At 42.9% G+C, this 15621-nt stretch overlaps 1 protein-coding gene across 1 annotated transcript in view; it reads left to right on the top strand.

Moving 5' to 3' along the window:
• The first annotated feature begins 11170 nt into the window (after positions 1 to 11170).
• Positions 11171 to 15621, top strand: part of LOC124573504 (odorant receptor 43a-like) — a 42628-nt gene continuing 38177 nt past the window's right edge. The window contains exon 1 of the mRNA XM_047131138.1: positions 11171 to 11661. Within this exon, the coding sequence (XP_046987094.1) occupies positions 11171 to 11661 (491 nt within the window). The remainder of the gene's footprint in view (positions 11662 to 15621) is intronic.

Genomic DNA, 15621 nt, shown 5'->3' with positions numbered 1-15621 from the left:
CCACTACGGCTGCGGCGGGGACGGAGCCTCTCCGTCGTTTCTAGGCCCCCGGTTAACATAACATAACGAGGGCTTACCTGTAATCAGTTACCCACACGCTCCCTAGGGCCGGCTGACTTTCGATTCCACACACTGGCAGGTGCAAGGAAGTTTCGTACTGAATCAAATATTGTTCCAAGAGCAAGAATACCACATCGTGGTTGAATCTTGTAATGCTTACTAAAGGCACGTAGCACGGGCAGACCACATTCTCCGCAGCGAAAATAACACTCAACCGCTGACGCAGGATGTTTCTTCTATGAGTACGACATGATCACTGATGCCTGTATATGGAATGAAGCTTGATACTACACACTACTAATTAACAGCACCAGCGTCTCTGTTTCTTATTTTTAACGAGCGTTATTCAAATTTGTAATCGTGAAAACATTGTGATAGACCTTGCAGTTTCAGTGTTGTGTGCGTCCCATGAAATCTGTGCTCCCACGTGAGGAAGGACGCATCGCATTAACATAGGAGCAATAACTCTGAATAATAAAAGTTATTTTGAAAACTGTTTATGATCTCCTTAATGGTTCAAATGGCTCTGAGCACTAAGGGACTTAAATTCTGAGGTCATCAGTCCCCTAGAACTTAGAACTACTTAAGCCTAACTAACCTAAGGACATCACACACGTCCATGCCCGAAGCGGGATTCGAACCTGCGACTGTAGCATTGACGCGGTTCCAAACTGTAGCGCCTAGAACCGCCTGGCCACCACAGCCGGATGACTATTTAATCCAATAAAAAATTCACAATTGTTATGCTGACCAATGGAGATACTTTAAATATAAATAAATGTTTCTGGTGCAACTAAGGCTTCATACTATCGTGAAAAGAGCAATAAATCCGATATTGGACGAAATAAATATGACCAGAAATAAAAAAAAAATAAAAAACGATCGCCTGCGGAATGCACATTGCTGCAGGTGCTTCTGCTCGCAGACTGAGGCGGGGCAGACGCGATGGGGGGTCCGATGACAGCAGCGGCAGCAGACACCCACGGCAGCCCCATGGAGGCTCCCGGGACCTCCCTGCGCCGCCTGCTGGGGCTGTGGCAGCCGCGGGGCCGGCCCTCCCGCACAGTGGCCGCCGCCCTGACAATGGCCTGTCTAACGTGGCTGTCGCTCACGTCTAGCCTCAAGCTGCTCATAGACCCGCCAGCGGAGCTCGAAGAAGTCGTGCTATGTAGCTTCATCGCTTCAATTTGCACCGGATTTTTGATCAAGGTAAGCATCACAACTGAGGTGTAATAAGTGAGCTTCCTGGATGAAGGTTCAACAGAGCATGATTTTCACTTAATTAAGTAATCTTTGTGTGGTAATCGTAAGCAGCAGCTGTTATACAGAGAGTATCTCCTGTGAGTCATTAGGTGCATTTCACGTTTCAGCAGACTTTGGCAGTATCTATTTTACAGTGCGTAGCTGGAGCCAGCCCACACAAATACTAATGATACGACTTTCATGCGACATCCAGCGTGAACGGAGAGCGTCCATTTGTTCTCATCATAAACAAAATTATTTTTAAAGTGGGATGCTACACGCCCATTCGATAGAGCGGTCGGAGATTAGTCTAGTGCGATATTCGTTTTATCGATACGTATTAACAGGGACAGTAAAACAGGAAAAATAAACAGTACTCCAGCAACGACCGCGTAGCGCTGCTGCTTGGCGGTGACAGTCAGCGCAGGCCATTCCGATGATGTCGCTGTTGGAGTACTGTTCATTCTTTTTGTTTTACTGTACCTCTGAATACCTTAGAAAACTGATCTGAGATAACTTGATCGAATGAGCTTGTAACATCTCTCTTCAAAAATCATTTTGACTGTAAAAGGAGACGGCAAACGGGAAACCAACCGACGCATTCTATTGATACTGGGCATCGCATAGAAACATGATTACGAGTATATATAGAGCCTGACTCCAGCTACGTATTGCAAAAACTAAATTGCAATAATGAGCAGAAAAGCCCGAGAAGATATGGCTGATGAGTCTTGGGAGAGCAGGCCGGAGAGGCCGTGCGGTTCTAGGCGCTTCAGTCCGGAACCGCGCGACCGCTATAGTCGCAGGTTCGAGTCCTGCCTCGGGCATGGATGTGTATGGTGTCCTTAGGTTAGTTAGGTTTAAGTAGTTCTAAGTTCTAGGGGACTGATAACCTCAGATGTTAAGTCCCATAGTGCTCAGAGTCATTTGAACCATTTTTTGAGTCTTGGGAGAGACACCCTGTATGTAAATTACGCTAGTGTCCAAAACGAAAGCAGCAAAGTAACTTTTACATTATGTGTCACAGTCAAGAAACGTAGCTCGATGTCAGTTGTCCCATACACAGATAGAACTGGTAGAATGTGGTATAGTAGCACAGAAAGTAACTAAAAGAAATACGGAATGAGACAAAGAAAAGACACTTTTATTCAAAAACAATAATTGTACTGACCTCACCACGATTGATGGGGGTCTTGTGAACATGACAAAAAGCGGGACAGGGGTGTTATTGGGATGTGCGATCACCATAGAGAATGCTCTGCGAGGAGCTCCGGCGCTGACTGCAAGGCTTGTAATGAGTTCTTGTAGTACGTCGTTTCATTCTACATCTACGTCTACATACTGACCCACACAAAACAACCGTTAGCATGGCGGAGGATACTCTGACCCACTACTAGTCATTTCCTTTCCTGTTCCACTCGCACATAGAGCGAGAGATAAACGACTACCTGCATGCCTCCGTAAGAGCTCTAATCTCTCTAACCTTACCTTCGTGGTGCTTACGGGGAATGTACGCTGGCGACAGTGGAGTCGTTCTGCTGTCATTCTCAAATACCGGTTCTCTAAATTTTCTCAGAAGTGTTCCTCGAAAAGAATATCGCCTTCCCCCCAATGATTTGTATTTTAGATTCCGAAGCATCTCCGTAATGTTTGCATGTTGTTCGAATCTTCCGGTAACAAATCTAGCAGCCCGCCTCTGAACTGCTTCGATGCCTTCCTTTAATCCGATCTAGCGTAAATCCCAAACACTAAATTAGTGCTCAACAGTTTGTCGCACTAAGGTCCTACTCACGGTCTTCTTTACACACGAACCACACTTTCTTAAAATTCTCCCAATAAACAGATGTGGACCATTCGTCTTCCCTAGTCTAGCCGCTATGAATTCCATTTCATATTGTTTTGCAACGTTACGGCTAGATATTAAATCGACGTGACCGTGTCAAGCAGGACGCTAGTAATGTTTTATTCGAACATTATAGATTTGTTCTTCCTACTGGTCTGCATTACGTAGCGTACCATACGGGAGTCTGTGCGATGGTCAAGCGACAGCACGTTCGTACGCGTCTCTTGTGTGAACGATTTCTTAAACGCGAAACTTAAAACTTCAGCTTTGCTTCCGCAACTAGCTTGGTTGACAGCTGCTGGGTGGCCGTTGGAGCTTGTGAAAGTGCGGCTATACGTCTCTGCGGCGCATCCCACAAGTGTTGGCCCCACCCAGAAACCGTCGCCTTTTTAGTGGAGTGGCACCTCTCGGCAGAGCCTCACTATGTACGTGACAGTGTGTGGAGCCTCCGAGGGGAAACAGTGTTCTCAGATTGTCTTCGTCATATGGTCCCCGCAGCTAGCATTAAATTATGGGGTACCGTGCAAAACACGTTGCATTTGTGACGTGTTAAGACCGGATGTTGTGTCGTATTTTCGAGGTACCTTTGATGTTATATTCCTACAGGATAACTCAAGAAAGCATGTTTTCTGTCCTCATCTGAGCTTCCTCGAAACTTAGAGCACTCGACTGCTTCTGTGGCCAGCACGTTCCACATATCTGTCACCTAATGAAAACACCTGCTCGTGGGTCTCCCAGGGAATGAGGCGCAACCACTACGATTGATGAATATTGCCGTAGAGTTAAAGCGGAATCGAATGTAGTATACATATCTATCATCCTAGCTGGTTTGGCCTAGATGCCATCCAAATTATAGCCAGTGCTACCATCCGAGTTAGTAGCCCCATGTACCAAATTTCAAACTTGTAAGCCCCGAAATCATCTACCCACTTAACCCCATAACCTTGCATGAACATTGCAAGCGCACAGTAGGTAATATTACGATACTTGCAGTCCTTCGCAGCGTTGCAATTTTAATTGCGAACAGTGTAATTTTGTACAGAGTACAGAGTATTTTACGATTATGTGTTCTTGCTTCGTCAATTCAATTGGAACAGTGCTATAAAACTAGTTGCGTTCATACAATGACCCTACATTTCTCTGCCTGTACATTATTGAATGTTTGTGTAAAATTTATGTGTGTCTACATTACGGTATTATAATCCATTGTTTACTGGAGACCAAATAAAATGGTTATCAATAAATAGGAAGGATTTCTCTTCGGACCATATTTACGAAGAAAACAGCAAACCCTGGTTGAACCAAGGGCGCTATGCAAGTCATCTCATTTTCTGACAAGTTCAGATCAGACACACTAATACTCAGACACACTAATACTTTGACAAAGAAAAAACTGGAAAGAGAACGGAGAAATACTTACTGTAAATGTCAACAATCCCTAAAATGAAATATGTGCCCTTTAAGTAACGGATGGGCCTATCTCTCCTTCGAGGAGGCAGGTCCATAACAGACAACGAAACCACTCCATTAGATCCAAAGTGAGTCAGTTGTTCAAAATAATTTTTAAAGACAGTGTTCCACAGTTAATAAATGTGTCACAAAATACATGTTAAAACAACCGCAAATGTATAAACTTTCCGAACAGTTAACCGTAAAAGGCTGTCTGAAAATGTATCTCTTTTACACCAACTGTTTCGATTTCAGACCATCATCAGTGGACCGTTGAGGACTGCAGGAATGTCGTTCTCCCTGGTGAATTCCGCTGTAGTTTGGAGGAAGATGCTCATATAATATTCATCTCGAGGTGAAATCGTAGCTTCTGCTTCACAGAATCATCACGGGAATCAGTTTCGTGCTGGTGAGGCTTGATGTGGGTGGCAGCAACAATTTATCGAGTAAAGATACGGAGGTGACGTGCTACAACCACAAGCATTCCTTTTTATACATGTGGTCATGAATGATAGTGTCTAAGCTCATCGACATGCTCCAATGAATTAATTTCTCACAGATGAAGACTTCCATCACGTAAATGCCCACCGACATCTCGAAATCTCAAACTTATTGATGTAGACAAAATACACCTTAATTAGCCACCAATAACATCACTTGCAGACGACCTCCACAGTAATCATCGTCACGTAAGGAGGGTGTCAAAAATCTGACGAAGAACTTCGCATTTCTTTCTAGGACGTCTGGCAAGTGGGGGTAACAGTTATCCCGTTAATTCCCTTGTCTTCTGCATGCATTGCACTGTTGTCAGGGAATGGTTCTGTTTTTTAGTACCTTGCATTCGGCGATCTGAAGAATTCCGTAGCGCAAATCGTGTCTAAAAGAAAACAGGGATGTTGGTTCTTTGCATTCGAAATTTAGCGCTGGGAACGCTAGGAACTGTGATTGCTGTGTGCGGAGGAATTGGATGCAGTCTAAGAACAGTTGCAAGTGCTGTCGGCTCGGTCAGCCACAGCCATCTTCAGGCTGCTGCCTGCATGTGGAAAGGCAGTGGAGATTTTAGCGTGTCGCCTGCGACACCTTAGTTGTCGCTTGTTTTGCCCACTTGTCCTGCTGACGAGGCACCTTCTAGCACATTATACGCAGGGCCACGTTCACCTCAGTGTGAGTGACAAGTATTAACTTGACTATGACGCTCAAGATGGAGGACGAATGTGGGGACTGGCGTCTGCTCTCGCCCATTCACCCTACATATGGACAAACGTCCTGTCCTTTAGTAGGATCTTGCATGCACACGAGATCAGAAGTTTGTTGGTTTCTCGAATTCCATTCGTATACACATTGTGGAGCCTTTTAGAGAAATAGCGGGAAGTGTCGTGAGGAATGTGGAAGAGCTCCCCCCCCCTCCCCCCCCGCCCCCTCCCCGCCCCCAATGGTGTCTATCAAAGGTACAGGGTGCTGTCATCTTCAGGTTGTGGCACATGTCGGCACCAAAGACTCCAGTCCCCTGAGTTCTGAGGCCGTCCCCAGTTCCTACAGGCACCTCACGTAATTAATGAAGATTACTGTTCTTGCTCGTGGCAGGCCCATACCCAGCATCAGTCAGGGTCCTCTGATCTGGAACTGGGTGGACGGTCTAAACCAAGTACGGATAAACACAGAGAAACTGTGGCAGTTTAGGTGTACACTTCTAGACATACGTTACAGGTTTCAGATTTGTAGCATTTTTCTAGATAGGTGAGGAGTGAATTATGCAGGGGAAACAGCTACTCAGTTAGGAGAGTACTTGTCCAATGCGAATGGTTGGAGTCTGATAAAGTCTGGCCAGTCTGTATGCAGGTAGTAAAATATGATGGCGTAGGCAGAGACACTTCCAATTATAATTTAACAGTAACTTGCCGAAGCATTCGTGACAGATATTGAGTGATCACTATGAGTGACACAGACACACATCATACTCGTGTGTGATAGCTTTATAGGGACCTGAAAGAATGTGAACGGGACTTCTTTGTGGGTCTGCATTTTGCCGGCTACGCGCATATCCAGATTTTTGGGGTATTCAGTATGAAAGAGCCCGCGTGTAGGATTGCTTGGGAACGTGAGGGCAGGCAGGCTCGTCAAGCTTCTGGTCGACCGCATCCGACCACCAAACGGGAGGGCAGCCGTCTGCACACCTAGCACATCGTAGCTTCTTCATATCCGTGCCTGCTGTCCGAGAAGAACTGCCGTCCCACGTGCAGGCAGCTGTTAACACTACAACGCAAACAACAGCCTTTGGAGTGAGATCGTGGCCGGGAAGTAAAGACTACGGCTGAATGGCATCACAGCGTGTTCAGTGATGAATCTCGGTTCTGCATTACACTGGATAAGCATCTTCGGCGAGGCTGGTGGGAACCTGGCGAAAGGTCCTTATCTTCCAAAGGTTTGACGGCGCATAATGGCGTTACTCCTGATGTCATTGAACTCGAACCCTTTAGATATGACCTAGGTCACAGTTGGTGATTATTGGCAGCACTCTGACGGAACAAGTGTACTTCCCGCATCCCGTGCATCCACGTGGTTTACCTTTCATGCGACAGTGTGTTGATGCAATTTTTGAACAGGGCAATGTTCGTCCACTGATTATGTGTATCTATTAACTGTTTGCATAATGTTGATTTCACTGATCTGTTCCCGATAGAATATGCGTGGGATCATCTTGGATGTCATCTCCGTCCCAGTGCCAGTATCTCGGATGTCAACGACCAGTTACAACAGTTGTCGGCCAGTTTTCGTCAGGGGAGGATACAGCGGTTTCATGATACTCTTCGCAGACGAATCAACACGTGCATCCAGCGCAAAGGGGGCGTGGCGCCATATTGATAAGTGGCCTCATACTGGGAGGTGCTTTGCCTTTTGACTCGATACTGGAAAAACTGAAATAACATCACATACCCTCTCAACCGTGAAATTTAATTTCATACCTTCTTTCCCTTCTGCGCACCTATTTCTTTTTGTCAGCCAGTATACGTAATTCGTATCTGACCGACAAGGCGCGCAACATTCTGCTGCTCTTTGCTGATGACACTTTGGTGTACGAAAAAGCCCGTGAGTGACTAAGAGATGATTCAGAGTGCGCTGAATAGCATTTCTATTTGGTGTGATGTGTGGAAGCTTGCGTTAAATGTGAGACGATGTAAGTTAATGGAGATGAATAGGGAAAGCAATCCTGTAGTGTCCGTGTACAATATTAATCGTGTGCTGCTTGATACTGTCACGTCAGTTATATATGATGGAGTGACGTTGTGGTCTGATGTGAAATGGAACCAGCCGGTAAGGTCGGTTGTAGGGAAGTAGAAAGTTCGACTTTATTTAATTGGAGAATTCTAAGGAAGTGCAGCTCGTCTATGAGGGAGACCACGTACAGAACATTCGTACGATCCACCAGATTGGATTAATGGAAGATATCGAAGCAGTTCAGAGGCATACTGCTGGATTGTTATCTGTAGATTCAGAAGTTTTACGGAGATGATCTGTGAACTCAGACAGGAATCCCTGAATGGAAAAAAAAAAATTCTTAACGTGAAACACTAATAAGAAAGTTTGGAGAACCAGTATTTTCGATTGACTGCAGAATGATTCTTCTGCCACCTGCCACTAACATACATCTCGAGTAAGGACAGCGAAGATAAGGTAAGCAAAATGAAGGCCTGTACGAGAGCGTGTGGTTAGTCATTTTTCCCTTGCTCCATTTGCGAGAGGAACAGGGAAGGGAATGAGTATCAGTGGTGCAGGGTACAACGTTCACTATATGGTGGTTTGACGAGTGTTTATGTAAATGCAGATGCAGGTTAATTCTTGGGTTGTCACTTTGTTTCATGTCATTTGTGTGCATATTCGCTTCAGAACGTAATTAATTACATATTAGGGATAATCTCTGTAGCAATTGTGCTGCTGTTGCAATTCTCACTGTTCTATAATACTTCTGATATTCTGCTCAGGAATGAAGATGTCATTTCGTGATGATGTGCCTACCTTTCGGGCGGATGTGTATTTCATACTTGGGCGGTTTCCAGAAGACAACAGCTGAACCAGCTGGAGCATGTATCTCATTTTGTATGCCTGAATGCTTGAGTTGTACCTCGGCAAGTAATTTCTTTTTCTTTTCTCAGGCTGCATTCTTCATCGGAGCAGGAGATACGTTGAACCGCTTAGTGCAGCTGCTCTCCGACACTACGCGGCAGCACTACAATGGGGAAAGCAACCAACACACTCGAGACAATTACCAGAGGCTTTCGAGACGCTTGTACCTCTACATGCAGGTCTGACACGGACGGAAGTGAAATCCTAAACACATCCTTTAGTTCCATTTTAAAAGTAATGTAGCATTGAGGTAATAATACAGTCTAAGGTAAATCATTATTTCTGATCCAACTAGTTTCACACTGTGTGAGCCACATCATCAGGGTACAGATCCATAATTTAAACAATTTTGTCACACTGAGACAAAGAATGTTGGGTGATCTACTGCTTATCGTTTGGAATAAATTATTAATCAGTACCCCTGAAGATGTGGCTCTAACGGCGAACAACAATTCGGATCAAAAATAATGATTTACCGCAGACCTAAGCGATTTTATTCATCACGGTTCAGTTATACAGCTGAGGATACCCACAACACAAAATTTGGCTGCAATAGCGTACGATACTACTGATATACGAGGAGTGTACGGTACGCAAACACTTAAGTCGCAAATATACCGAATAATAAATGTTTTGTACATTTTTACTTGCAACTTCGGAAAATAGATGCCTTTTGGGTGCTGAAAATGAGAACGTAGGAACGAGAAAAATCGATTTCTTTATCATTTGCTACGCCACTGTGTTCGTAAACGAGATGGTGAAAGATCACAGTAAGCATAGATTCTCGGGGTTCATAAAACTCTTACAATTATATACGGTGCGACGATCCATTGGATTTAGTAATTATTGAAGGAAGTCATTCAGCCACTATGTGGAAAGAATGGTAAAACCTATCATGTCATGTTGTTATTGTGGTCTTCAGTCCTGAGACTGGTTTGATGCAGCTCTCCATGCTACTCTATCCTGTGCAAGCTTCTTCATCTCCCAGTACCTACTGCAACCTACATCCTTCTGAATCTGCTTAGTGTATTGATCTCTTGGTCTCCCTCTACGATTTTTACCCTCCACGCTGCCCTCCAATGCTAAATTTGTGATCCCTTGATGCCTCAAAACATGTCCTACCAACCGATCCCTTCTTCTAGTCAAGTTGTGCCACAAACTTCTCTTCTCCCCAATCCTATTCAATACCTCCTCATTAGTTACGTGATCTACCCACCTTATCTTCAGCATTCTTCTGTAGCACCACATTTCGAAAGCTTCTATTCTCTTCTTGTCAAAACTGGTTATCGTCCATGTTTCACTTCCATACATGGCTATCCCACAAAAATACGAAGTGGCATATTCCAGCAGAGTAACGCAATACCTCACACAGGAGTTGAGGAAGTTACGAAATCTTGATTGGCCTGCTCTACCCCACGATTTACGACCGACAGAGCATGTCTGGGAAGTGATGGGAAGATGTATACTTTCAGACCAACACACATTCAGCAGTCTTCGTGAACTGACACAGTATGTGGCAAGAAATTCCCGAAGATGACAGTCGGAGGCTCTTTGCTTCCACGCTACAGCGAATCCAAGAATGTAATCATTCAAATGCTGCTTTCCGATGGAAATCAGTCACGACTGAAATGAAAGTTTAATCGTTTACTACTCGTTATGTGATGAAAATCTACACAACATCTGAAAAATATTGTACTGGTGGTTAATAAACGGCTACTCATTTCCGTCGATGTATAACAAGTTCATGAAACCACATAGTAATTCCTTTTCATTTATAGTTCTGTATGACACTGTGCCTGGCGACGGTGTGAGTCTGTATCGAGCAGGAAACCGTTACTCACACAGTCCATGCACTTCCATTATACATATGGCACAGAAAAAGCGCTTTTGAATGTAATCACACATTCGTAGAGTCAGCATCTGACACACAAATAATCAGAATCCGAGGCTGTTTTGTCCAACTGTTACGGCCAAGCTGTGCACTTTACGTACGTGTTAGCCTCTCTCTTATCAGATGCGCTTCTGGCTTGGTGCGCACACACCTCGTCCCTTTTGAAGTTTCGTTTGGCATCTCTACTGCAGAGGGATTTCCTCCCTACATTTCGTACCTTATTTCACATATTCTTTCTCCTTGATTATCGTCGTACGCGTATCAGTCAGTTTCCTTTACAAATCAACGCAGGTAAAGTACATCCACGTGACTTTTAAAATACACCACAAAAATCATGCAAATATCCATTTACTTTATCTAATTATAAAAGGAATGTAGTGTACATGCGACACAGAGTTCTAGTGTTAGCAAGTGTCAACCATTGGCCCAATTTTTTCTTTTTTTCTTTTTTTTACTCGAACTGTTTCCAAGCGCCTGGAGAACTTAGCTGTCCTCTTCTTGGTGGTGTCAAGATAAGCCTATATATGTTCTAATAATGGGAAAATCCGCCACACCGACTGCTAATGAACGCTGTTCCCCAGGCGAGCGTGGTGCCGGCGCTGATCGGCTGGGTTTTCTTCCCGCTGATCTCACACGCGTTGATTAACTCTGACGAGGAATCGTCTGAGGCCAGCTGGCAGTTCCCAGTGGCCCACTGGATACCGGCGAATATGCAAGTTTCACCTGCATACGAGATACTGTACGTAGTCCAGTCTTTCTGTCTAATAGTGGCGTCTCAGTCGACTAATTCTATAGACCTTTTCTTCATTCACATGATGCTGATGGTTGCAGCCGAGCTAGAAGTCTTGAGCGAGAATGTTTCAGCTATGAAAAAAGGTGATGGGAAGTTAATTAAAACAGAAAATGGAGGATGTGAACAAATCACCAAAGAAGTGCTCTGCGACGGAGATGGAAACTTTCGTAAGAAGGAAGACTTCTCAGCACAAGACGTAACAGATGATCATATGTATGTACAGCTAGTGAAGAACGTACAGCATCATCAGGCAGTTCTTAAGTAAGTATGTGAACTACATTATACGATGATAATTACTTTTTTGAGATAAATATCCTGTTTGAAAGAGCTAGAATTAACAAAATTACGTAGGAACGCAAATCTAGGGAAATACATGTCCGCAAACGTAAAATATCCCCACGAGCGTTTTTCGTCAATTTTTCGTGTGTTCATTTTTCAGTCTCAATACATTTCCTCTCATAAACTCTAATTTATGGCAAGTGATCCAACGAAAATATTACGACAGTGCCGGAATTGTCTTTCCTATGTTTCCTACAAGCTCGCGATATGGGAATTTCTACAAAAAATTCGTTTAATAAAGAACTTACATCATAGTTTGATTCATGTGGTCTTTCAAGTCATTCTGAGGAGTCCACATTATGATTGTTACACTACATAGCTGTTTGAAGAAGTGGTTTAGTAGTTTTAAAATCGTGTAAGAGTAAATAGGTATCGAAACAGATGATGATGCATTTCTCTTAATACACGTTAAACGGTAAAACTGAGAAGTAGTTAAACTTATCGTTGTCAATCTCGAGCAAGAGATAAGTCTAGCAGTTGGTGGCAAAGAAGTAGTGGCTATAGAAGAAAAGGTCCACATCAGAAAACAGTATTAGAGAATAGTCAACATGTTTGCAGCGTAATGCTCACTTACAGAACCGTGGAAAAATATAATACAGCAATAAACCAGAATAGTTGTGCATATGAGAATGCTTAGTATGTAATGTTAAACTAGAAAAATTAGTGAGACCAGCTATGAGGAAAAGTGTTACTACTAACAAATACTGAAGTGTGGATATTTAGAAGCTATAATGAAATACATCGACTGTCTGGAAAAATGCAACCCTTTGGAAAACTTATGTGTAAGGTATTAAGTAATATGTGCAACACCTGTGGGGAATGGCATTTGTACAGAATAGGTAACTTGTACGTTGCTTGTCGTTAGTCTGTTTTCTTAGGGATATTTAAAATGGTAAAAAGTGTGCAACGTGAATGAAGAAAAGGCAGTAGAAAGAAAGCAGAATAAAACTATTAGAACTTGAAGGATACGTTGACTAGTTTGTAATGGTCTGTAAAATGAAGGAGGAGATGTGATGCAATGATGGAGAATAGGAAAGGAGCAAAACTGAAAGCATTTTTTATTTCTTTATGTAACGTGATCTAATTAGGTTCATCAGGACCTCTCTTATATCAGATCAAGGCGTTAAAAATACAGTACCTTTTTACAATTTTAATATGAGAAACATCGTTAGAATGATTTGAATGTTTGTAGGGACAATTTGAGTAAACAATACGGACTGTGAACTAAAGAAGTTCATACTGCCAGTACTTGTGCTGCAATCGTTGATGCCACAAGTGGTGATAATAGTTATAATAATAATAATAATGACAATAATAACAGTAAAGACAGTGACAGACATAAAAAGAATTTATGGGTGAAGGAAATATTGCTGTTTTCTGATTTAGCGAATTATGGGGATGGGAAATCTAAGGAGACTGATCCACTCAAGTATACTGGTATGTGAGGTTAGAAAGAAGTACGTACAAGGGTAACGAATGCGTACAGGGCCAACGGTCAACATTATTGTTGAAACATCCTGGCAGATTAAAACTGTTTGCCCGACCGAGACTCGAACTCGGGACCTTTGCCTTTCGCGAGAAAGCGCTCTAGCGTCTTTTTTTTTCTTACGACCGGGACTCGAACCCGGGATCTCATGCTTATATGGCAGATGCTTTATCCGACTTTTGTCTTCTATTATAAGACGATGCACTTTATAAAATAAAATATTTCTGGAAAACGTAAATACATTAACTTTTTTTTCATAATGGAGTAACAATAACAAATATAAACTGCTTCGATCATTTTTTTTGTATAAGGCGATGTCCTTTATAAAACAAAACATTTCTGGAAAACGTAAATAAGTGGACTTTTTCTTTACATAGTGGTGTAACAATAAAAACAAGAACTGCTCTGTCAGTAAAAAAAAAAAAAAAAACGGGCCAGTCCCTCTTCTTGGGCGCGTTCACCGCTAATCCCATTGTACCTCGCGTTGGTGCCAGGTACGTCTTCACGTGTGGTGATGGATTCTCTCCACTGTCCTGGTTCTTTCTTGTTCTGAATACTTATAGGTATTAATTACATTCTCCTACCTGGGGCGCCCTAACTGGGTAGGGGATCAAGCAATGTATTCCCCAACAAATTAGCGTAATATGTTCTATATCTCGGATGTCTCATAAGCTGTGAGTGATGTTCTTGTAGTAAGGCCCAAAAGTCGAGTACACTCTTACTCCCGTCTCGGAAAAGGTAATGCCCAGTCAAACCCCGAATCCAAATCACTGCATTTGTCTTCGTTCAGGGATAATAGGTCATATCTGGGAGAAGTAGTATCCCTGGTTCTATTGCTTGTGGCACCACACGAAGGAGGGAAGCGATCATTCTTTGGACCAAATACCATACGTCCGCCGAAGGCCCGCATATCAGGAGATGTTCCTCTGTGTCCATAACATTGCACTGCGGACACAGTGGCTCGTCCGCCATATGAATTGTATGCAACCTGGAACGAGTCATGTATTTCCCATTTACCATCCGATACCACAGTCCGCGCATATCAAGGTGTGGGTGATGCACTGTACGCCATAACACTGACAAGGTAACTGTTGGTTGTCGGCGCTCTGCTTCATTATTCGGCCATCGTCGAGTCAAGATGCGATATATATCAAGTGTCGTTGCCGCCCTGGAAGTTGGTAATTCCATATGTACAGTAATGCTCAAAAGTATGCGAACGACCTACATTGCATTTCGCCTGATTCGCATGCAACCCACATAATGCAGCTGTCTAGCAGGTCCTCTAATCGCTCCTCGGTACAGTCGTTTGACTATTGAAAATGGTTACAACAGGTCTCCACTAGAAAAAGCTGACTGCTCTGTATCTACTAACTCAAGATGTAAAGTAATACCAAGATACTACAAATATCAGGGAACATCTTATCACAGACAAGACTATCCTTAAGGCTTATAAGCTCACATTTATTACAATAAATGACATACCTGAAATGTTACCACTCTTATTATTACTTCAAATAGATAATGCATGTAGTAAGTTCGTCGTAATCATGATTTCCCCTTCAAAGTAACTCTCCGTCATATTATTTCTAGTTCAGACATGCTCACATGTCACTGTTGGTGTAACAGACCTATATTTAACGTTCGTTTTCTCTAGAATATAACAACGATAGGTGCTGCGATGGAGTCCTGAGAAGGAAAAAATTAATGTGTCGTCTCGTCATTTCAGTTAAAACATCTAGCTACTGCCGAGAAAATCCGATATGTCACAGTTGATCGTGCTTCAATAACAATCCGATTAGGTTCTGGGTTCGAATCCCTGTCGAACATAAAGCTTTATCTCACGGCATTCCAAGTAAGTTACTTGTGAAGAAGCAATGTTTAACATCTCTCGTAGTTCGTTAACGGGGAACAAATGGTGGGTAGGAATTCGTGTCCGTTAAAAATGGTTACTTTATGTGATTTAAAGTTGATATTAGCCAACTGATACTGTCTAAAGTCGAGGTATATCACTCTCTGTATGCCTAGTCAGGAATGACTGTTAGTTTCCGTCAGTCACGAAATCTTTGCTTGACCTGGGTTTGAATCCATATGCAGAACGAGACGGTTCGTCGTGTCATTTGAAGTTCATACATATTCTCAACTAACTGCTCGTGAATAACTTAAATTTTTAGTGTCATTTTGTGTTAAATAATAGGTACGGTATGTTATTTTGAAGAGGAAATCATGATTACGACGAACTTACTACATGCATTACCTATTTGAAGTAATAATGAAAGTGGTAACATTTCACGTATGTCATTTATTGTAATAAATGTGAGCTTACAAGCCTTAAGGACAGTCTTATCTGTGATAAGGTGTTCCCTGATATTTGTAGTGTCGTGGTAATACTTTACATC

Source organism: Schistocerca americana, chromosome 1, assembly GCF_021461395.2.
Source record: "Schistocerca americana isolate TAMUIC-IGC-003095 chromosome 1, iqSchAmer2.1, whole genome shotgun sequence".
Lineage (NCBI taxonomy): Eukaryota > Metazoa > Arthropoda > Insecta > Orthoptera > Acrididae > Schistocerca > Schistocerca americana.
The sequence above is the reverse complement of the archived record's forward strand: the minus strand, read 5'-3'. Positions and strand labels throughout refer to the sequence as shown.